Below are 7,783 nucleotides of genomic sequence, written 5' to 3'. Positions count from 1 at the left end.
GGCATTTTGGGATTTTCCTATTTGTTTTTGATGCTGGAAGACATCTATATTGTTGTTTGCTCCTGGTGTTTCTTTTTTCTTTTTCGAGGAAGATTAGCCCTGAGCTAACATCTGCTGCCAATCCTCCTCTTTTCGCTGAGGAAGGCTGGCTCTGAGCTAACATCCGTGCCCATCTTCCTCTACTTTATACATGGGATGCCTGCCACAGCATGGCTTGATAAGCGGTGCATAGGTCCACAACCGGTGTCCAAACCAGTGAACCCAGGGCTGCTGAAGTGGAACGTGAGCACTTAACCACCGGGCAGGTCCCCTTGTGTTTCTAATTTACTGAATTCTGAGAAACACTACAATGTTTCAACTTTACCTAAATTTGGTAGGCTCCCCCATGCTTTGCCATTTAATTCGGGAGTTATTCTCTCTACCAGAACCTAATTCTCAAATCCCACCCATTTTTTCAAGACCCAGAGCAAATGCCACCTCTCCCAGTCTTTCTCGCTCTCCTTCGCATTTCTTTAATATTTAGCTGTACTTTTCTTGTGGCACTTCTTGCTTATTTACGAAGCAAACGGAAAGCCAATGAGTTCCCCTGGACGGAGAGGGACACATCCATGTGAGTCCACCCCAACCCCCAACCCTCAGGCGGGAATCCGGACCAGCGCAAAAAACAGTGTTGGATCACTGTCTGAATCGATATTTCTTCCCGGAAGCCCAGGGCATAACTGCCTCAGACGGCCTTCTCCAACTGTGAAACGAGCTCAGGGAAAACCACTCCTCACAGCGGTCCCAAAGCCCCACGGCGGGGAATGGAGAGCCAGGAGCTAAACGGTCAGAGCCCAGAAAGCGACTTCCCCATCTCCGAAAATAGAAAGCACCCCGCAAAGCAGCGACGGCAAGCGCGCTTCCACCACCCGGCCCGCCGCACCCCTGACGTCCGCCTCGCCCTCCGATTGGCTGCCCCTCGCACCAGCCCCGCCTCGTGGCCCACGTGAGCCACTGGCCGCCGCGGGATTGGTTGTCCGGCCAGGGCCGCACTGGACTGTGGGGCGCCGCGGCGCAGCGAACCGGAGGCGGTTGGGAGGCGGGAAGTGAGTTTTGTTGGGGAGCCGAAGGCCGAGAGCCAGCTGCCTTCAGCGTCTGCAGGCTGGGGCAAACGTACTGAGAGCTTAGGGCGCAGGAGTTTTAGGAGTCCGGAAAGCGGGCTGCGGACTCCTGCATGGATCTTTGGTTTGAGCCCTGGATGTGGCCTTATTCGTGTTTCCCCGCCAGGACGGTTTCTCGCCGTTTTCCCCTCAAGTTGGTGGGGTTTGGACCTTATTAGTTTTAAGGGTCCGCTGTGTGTAAGCATTGGTTGTCCTGCGCAGGGCGCTGTTAGGTAGCTGGGCGAAGGAGGGGTTAGAGATGCGTGAGGTATGGTCCTTACGTGGAATGTTGGAGGTAAGTAGGCTTTACCAATTGTGCTGATGCTTTTATAATCTGGGCGTTTAGGGTTTAGTAGGGAAGGTCGCTCGCTGACTGAATTAGACGGTCATTTATTGAGCCTCCTCTCTGTATCAGGCACCATTCTGAGCGTGCTGGACGCGAAGGCCAGTATGCCACAGTCCTGGTTCTCTAGGAACTCACCGTGATGGGGCTGGTGGGAGAGACAGGGAGGTGGGGGATGTGAATGGATGAGTAACCCGCGTGTGATGCGTGCTCTGATGGGAGTCCGAGGAGGGGATGACTCGGAGTTAGGGACCACTTAACAGAGAAGATGACGTTTGAGTAAGGTTTTAAAACTAAGTGAGCGCTCTCCAGGTTGACAGGGATGAGGCAGGCACTCCGGGTGGAGCAAAGTGTACTGAGGAAGAGACTAGGAAAGCGTGCCTGCTGTGTGTGGCTGGAGCACATTTGCAGCTCTGCTTACAAGTTTCATGCTTTTAGATAAAGTTACTTAAATTAAGTTCTCTCAGCCTGTTTCCTCATTTTTAACGTGTAGTTACTTCACCTATAGAGGATCAGGAGAGAGAGAAAAAACAGGCACTTTGTTAGTTTCCCTGTCTCTGTGGAGCTTAGTTGCTGGATGGTGGACACTGAACAAAGACCAACAAGCTGTCAGTTTTCAACTATGGAGTATCAATCTATTGACATTTATAGATGCCTGAAGGAAGCATGTGGTGTGTCCAGAATTATTCAGATATTGACAATACCGGGCTTGAAAGGCTGGAGAGGGTGACTTTGTGATCCTAGTACTTTTCCATGTCAGCCATAGTATACCACCAGGAGGTTTCATTTAGAATAAGTAAAATGCAGTCAGCCTTCTCATTCAGAAGTTGATTATCTGGGTTGTGAATTACCCAGGCTTTGCATTGCTTCCTTTATCTTGCCCATGGCCTGGAGAAAAATGAAATAAAACCTTATATTTAGTTGGTAGTGGAAAAATATAAATCTTGTAATCAGAACTCAGTTCTCTTTCCAGCTCTGCTGTTAATTTGCTGTGGACCTTTGGCAAATCATAGCCTCTCTGGGTCTTGGACTCTTAAGATAGAAAATACTGGTTTAAAAATTTTGTGACTGTACTTTTTATCTTTGTTGGCAGCAGAATTGTAAATCAAATTGTATATTAAATGAACTGGAGTTTACCTTATAAAAGAATTTAGTAGAAAATCTTTTCTAAAGCTTTTGCTTTAGAACAAGACTATAAATCCCTTCATAGACATCCCTGAGATTTTATCATACACGGTGTTTGGGCTCATTTAAAAAAAAACCAAAAACATGTTTTTGAACTGTAAATGCTTCTCCACCCTCCTCTGTATTTCAGAAACAGCCCCCCTCCAAAACAAAACTTGTTCAAGTTTGCAGTTTTGTACGGCACAGTTGCTTAAAGCAAAACATAGTAGAAGATAAAATATGTATTGAAAGCCCATGGTTGAAACTCGTCTAAAAGCAAGACTTTTTTTTTTCTTTCATAGATAAACCTAGTTTTCTTGGATGTGCAAAGAGGGTCTTGGGCTACTGTTACATAATACAAGGACGTGAAATGCAATGATGCGATGATGAGTGAAGTATAGTCTGACCTGGTATTGCCATTGCTTCAGTGTTGGCTTTGACCAGGGGATGATCCCTTAATCTTCTCTCTGAGCTGATTCTGGTTGTGGTTTTTCTACACTGGTATGTTCTAGCCTATTTGGATACTGGTTTTATTATGTATAAGAGTGTTTCTTTGATATTCTTTGGAATTACTGATCCTTTCATGTTTTCCTTCTTAGGTGAAAAACCTGACTTTGATATCTTCCTGGAGGACTACGCTGTTTCAATCCTAAATCTGGTTCAGTTCCCTTACTGACTTATACTATATTAAAAATGTTTGTTTAATTAACTATGGTATTTGCTTTGGTAAGACCTTGAAGTTTAATAAGAATTTTTGCAAATATCCATTATACTCTTCTTATGGTACATAAAAGCATTAATATGAATTTTTCTACATAGGCAACTTAAGTGTTTCTGTAGTATTCCTGATACAAGGTATTTTATACAAGGCTGAATTCTCACTGTTGGGAGTAGAGGACTTTTTTTTTTTTTCCAAGTAAGGATTAGCGAAAAAAAGCAAAATGTTTATACAGAAATATCTCAAAAAATCAAAGATGGTCTGACCGAAAAATTTACTTTAAACACCTCAAGTAATCTTTTAGTTTCCACGTAATCATGACATGTGACAGCTCTTTGCCAAAAACATTTATTCTTGAAATTTACTTAAGTGTTTCATAGAAACTAGTGATAGCCAGAATAATTCATGCCAGTTTAGCAAACGCTTAACAGCAAGTAGAAAGAGTCTATGGAAAGATGCTTTCTTTACATAGTCATAGATCAGTATTTTACTTCATCTCTTCATTGCTTATTAGCTTGGCTTTCACAGTGAAATCTTCAGACTATTCTCTATATACACTTGACCCCTATTTTCCTTTAACCAGTTTCCCAAGAAAGATATGTATGGCTCATAAAGGAATCTTTAAAAGTTGACAGACTATAGCAGATGTTACTTAATTAATGGGTCACAGCCTATGGAAGGAGCCATTGTTTTTTTCAAGTGTTTCTAAGTATAAAACTTTCTTTCTTTTTATAAAGAGCAGGTCCACATTTCACATTGTTTGCAAACCGATAAAATCTATTCCTCATAGGCACATAAATGCTTTCTTTTCTAAAGAAAAAGCCTGCTTCCCCTTCACCACCCACTTTCTGAGGTCTAGCATGGGTTTTTCCTGAGAGCATCTATACCTCTTGTCCTTTAAGGAAGGAGATAAGAAAAGCTTCTGTGCTAATTATCCTCTTTTATCCACTTCTTCTACACTGGCCCTCCACATCCCCTGCCACTCCTGATTCTCTTATTCTAGAACAGCTTGGTCAACTCTAAGTAGGGGTCTAGAGAGCAGGCTAAAAGGTTAAGATCAATGGGTATATCCTTTTAAGGAAATCCATATAGTTGTTTAAAGTTCATACAATTATGAATTGAGGCTAAGAAGTATCAAACAATGCTATGTACCATGCTAAAAAACCAGCCCTCTGGCCTTTCAGTGCAATAATTTTGTTGTGAGATAAGATGCTAATCCCATTCAGTTCTCAGGGGAGTACAGTTTAATTAGATGTTGTACTTCTGTTGGATAACCTGTGATAGGACAAGCTTGGTGACTTCTCACGTAATTAAACACACAGCGATAACAAAACACATAGCCAGAGGTGGCAAGAACAGTATCGTTCACCCGGGTTTTACGACACAGTGGGCACACAGTCTTCATTTTGGGTAACAGAGGAGAATCAGAATTGTAGTCTAGGTGTACAGGCGGTGGTGGAGTAGGCAGGGCAGTCAATGATTTGATGGTTTCTTGATTTTCAGATGAGTACCACCACTCAAGAAACTGCAGGAAGAATACACCCACAGAAAGGCCAGTAGAGAGGGATAAGGCAACGCCCCCCACAGCTTTCTTCAACGCTGACTTTATCTTCTCACTAATGCTGTTGGGAGAGTAAAATAAGGAGGCAAAAGGAGAAACTGTTTGTTTACGTATAATCACAGAATGACTAATATAAATGCATTTATGCAGTTTTCATCAGAATCATTGGTTCAGTTTGGGGATTGAATAGTTCTTAGCTTGGCAGTGTCTCCTTAAAGATCTGTTCTAAATTATTCCCTCTTTCTGACTTACAGTGTTTTAGGAGTATAGGAGCTAAGCTTTGTTTTTTGTTTTCTTTTTCCTCTCCAAAGCCCCAGTAAATAGTTGTATATTCTAGACGTAAGTCCTTCTAGTTCTTCTGTGTGAGCTGCTGCCACAGCATGGCTGCTGACAGATGAGTGGTGTGATTCCACTCCCAGAAACTGAAGCCAGGCTGCCAAAGCCGAGTGGGCTGAACTTAACCACTAGGCCATCAGGGCTGGCTCTAAGCTTTGTTTTTAATGACTAAGGTTTTCTGTGTTTTGTGTTTTGAGAAAGAAATTAGTGAAACATTGATTATATAAACTTTTTTGTTTGTTTGGTGGAAGACAGTATATCCAGAAAAAAAACTCACTTAAAAAATAACTTAGCAGTATTGAGGAATATATTTGAACTTGCAGGAGAACACAAACACTAAAAGCGGTGTAGCATTGTAGTTAATGCACAGTCTTTAGAATTGTGTTGATCTGGCTTGAGTCTCAGCTCGGCCTCCTAGCTGTGTGGCCTTGCCAAGGTACTTAGCTGTTAGGGCCTAGTTTCCTCAACTGTTAAATGGGGCTACTGCCTTTATTTCTTGCAGTTGTGATGAGGATTGAGATAATGCATGTAAAACACCTGGTGCATAGCAAGTATTCATGAAAATATAGCTAGTACGAGGAGGAAGCTTACCAGGATGGCAGTCCTTGTTCGACGGACACAAGAATTTTTCTATGATTTTATGAACTGCCTCAAAGTGGACTGAGGGAGGTGAATTTCATAAAATGGGGATAAGATTTTAGAATTTAATAAGCAAAGATTTGGGGGAGATGTTAAGGCCTTACCTTCTGGCTGGTTGCTGCATCCTGCTGGCCTCTGCTGGTTTGTGCTCCAGAGACTGTATGTCCTGAAGTGTAAGTCGACCTAGCCGGACTCCAGCCAGACTCAGCAGTGGGGAGTGATGCTGAGCCTTTCCAAGGATGTATCGAAGTTGTTGTACAAGAAACCAGCCTTCCCAGGCCATGTTAACAAATGGGTAAGCTGCCAGAAAGGCTCTGTAAAATCGTTTCCAGCGAGAAGAAGGGGGATGGATAGAATATTCATCCTCTTCTCTCAGGCTAGAAACCAGCTTCTCCAGCTTCACTTTCAGGTAGGGAAGAAGAACCAGGAACATAACTGACTTCCAGAGCTGCTTCTTTGGGAGACCAGCACTGGCCAATCTCTGAAGCTTGTGCGTATCTCCCGTTACAATCCTCTTTAAGCCATAAAAGTTTTCAGAAAATGAGGCACTGGTTTTAGATAGATAATGCTGCTGGAGCAGAAGATCTAGCAGGGTAAAGATTTCATCAAACCACCTCCAAAAGAAGCCATAGTGGGCAGGATTGGATTCTGCAAGAACCTAAAGCAAAATAAATCAATAAATGAAATTCATTCCATTACATTGCTGCTATGCCTTGTATTTATATTTCTTTTTTCCCCTCAATTCTACACTGGATTTAACCAAGTCACTTCTTTTGGGGTCTACCGTAACCTCCCTGAAGTGCTGGGTATTCGGTACAGACCTCTACACATAACAGGGACTCAATAACTGATAAATCATAGGATATGAATTACATGCTAATTGGTTATTTCAAAACGTGTGCTATCAAATAAACTCAAATTATTGGTTTGGTTTTTGCCCAGTCGTCCCTAAAACTTTTCAGAGAATTAATACCTTACCTTGACCACATGCTGAAGAGCAGGTCTCACTGCTGTCATTAAACTGTCTTGTGCTACCACCTCAAAGATGGATGGCTGGTCATCCACCGCAGAAGCAGTTGTGATGTGAGCCCCGTGCTCAGCCATAGTTTCCTGTGTGCACTGGGTTTCACTTTGCCCACAAACTCTCTAAACATGAACTTTCTTCGGGTATTAAATGGGTGCTCAGTCTTAAAAGTAATCTTTCTGCAGGATAACGGAACTCCTCTCTCAATTATGCGGGGGGCGGGGTGGGGGGGACCTCCCCTAGAGGCAGAGGGAGGGGTCTCAAATTTAGCAGGTTAAGAACGCAGTTAAGGCAGACGTGGTGGAAGAGGTGGGAGTGTGGAGGTGACTTGTCAAATGCACCTCACAGGGCAGAGCGTGATTATGGGGGACAGCTATGGGCGAAGGAGAGCTGTCCTCTAGAACTGCAGTCCTGGAGGCTGCGGATCAGGGACTCAATCCTGAGGGCTCAAAAGCCAGCCGGCTCTGCGGGCAGAGGTGCCAACGCGGGCCCGTACGAGAGGACCGGCTCCAGCTGTGGGCTGTGAAGTACCCCCGCCCGCCCCGGTCCTTCCGCTCCGACCCCAGGACAGGCGCGAAGGACCCACCAGGCCACGTTTGACGCGGGGCCTCCGCTTTGTGACAGAAGCCGGACCCGGAAATACGAGCGCCGGGCGTGGGGACGGCCGGCGGAGGAGAGGCGCTCTAGCCCCGAATGTGGCCCCGAAACCGGAATTAGAAAACTCTATGACCGCACCAGAACTGCAGCTTCCGCCCCCGCTGACAGTAAAGGCGGCGCTTGGGGCTCGTTTGTTTTGCTTTCCGTAGGTGATTTTGCATCCCATCTTCGGTGGGGAGCTGACACTTTGAATCTCTCTGTG

General features: G+C 44.5%; 2 protein-coding genes, 1 long non-coding RNA gene and 1 other non-coding gene across 13 annotated transcripts in view; 3 read left to right on the top strand and 1 right to left on the bottom strand.

Annotated features, from left to right (window-relative positions):
• The first annotated feature begins 1,018 nt into the window (after positions 1-1,018).
• On the top strand, positions 1,019-3,355 carry LOC111775690 (uncharacterized). The gene is made up of 3 exons (XR_002811610.2): positions 1,019-1,434; positions 2,949-3,147; positions 3,246-3,355. It is a non-coding gene; the product is annotated as an uncharacterized lncRNA (long non-coding RNA).
• Positions 3,025-3,121, top strand: LOC111775844 (Z30 small nucleolar RNA). The gene has a single exon (XR_002811823.1). It is a non-coding gene; the product is annotated as a Z30 small nucleolar RNA (small nucleolar RNA).
• Positions 3,356-3,698: 343 nt separating the features above from the next.
• On the bottom strand, positions 3,699-7,584 carry PEX12 (peroxisomal biogenesis factor 12). Its single transcript, XM_001503933.7, has 3 exons — positions 6,879-7,584; positions 6,005-6,558; positions 3,699-4,986 (listed from the first exon to the last, which is right to left on the bottom strand). The coding sequence occupies exons 1-3, from the start codon at positions 7,002-7,004 to the stop codon at positions 4,587-4,589; spliced, it is 1,080 nt and encodes a 359-aa protein (XP_001503983.1). The 5' UTR covers positions 7,005-7,584; the 3' UTR covers positions 3,699-4,586.
• Positions 7,464-7,783, top strand: part of AP2B1 (adaptor related protein complex 2 subunit beta 1) — a 118,796-nt gene continuing 118,476 nt past the window's right edge. For 2 of the 10 annotated variants that reach the window (XM_070227622.1, XM_070227616.1), the window contains exon 1: positions 7,633-7,726. The gene's annotated coding sequence lies outside the window, so the exon portion shown is untranslated. Of the gene's footprint in view, positions 7,727-7,783 lie in introns of all 10 variants that reach the window. The other 8 variants (XM_070227625.1, XM_070227617.1, XM_070227618.1 and 5 more) reach the window with 8 other exon arrangements.

This window comes from Equus caballus, chromosome 11 (assembly GCF_041296265.1).
Source record: "Equus caballus isolate H_3958 breed thoroughbred chromosome 11, TB-T2T, whole genome shotgun sequence".
NCBI classification, from domain to species: domain Eukaryota; kingdom Metazoa; phylum Chordata; class Mammalia; order Perissodactyla; family Equidae; genus Equus; species Equus caballus.
This window is presented reverse-complemented; position numbering and strand designations above follow the sequence as displayed.

Bases quoted from the DNA above. Each gene is read 5' to 3' on its own strand.
- PEX12 (XM_001503933.7), bottom strand. From the start codon at position 7,004: ATGGCTGAGCACGGGGCTCACATCACAACTGCTTCTGCGGTGGATGAC. The intron at 6,559-6,878 runs GTAAGGTATTAA...ATTTTGCTTTAG, and splicing joins CTCTTCAGCATGTGGTCAAG to GTTCTTGCAGAATCCAATCC. The intron at 4,987-6,004 runs GTAAGGCCTTAA...CTCTCCCAACAG, and splicing joins ATGCAGCAACCAGCCAGAAG to CATTAGTGAGAAGATAAAGT.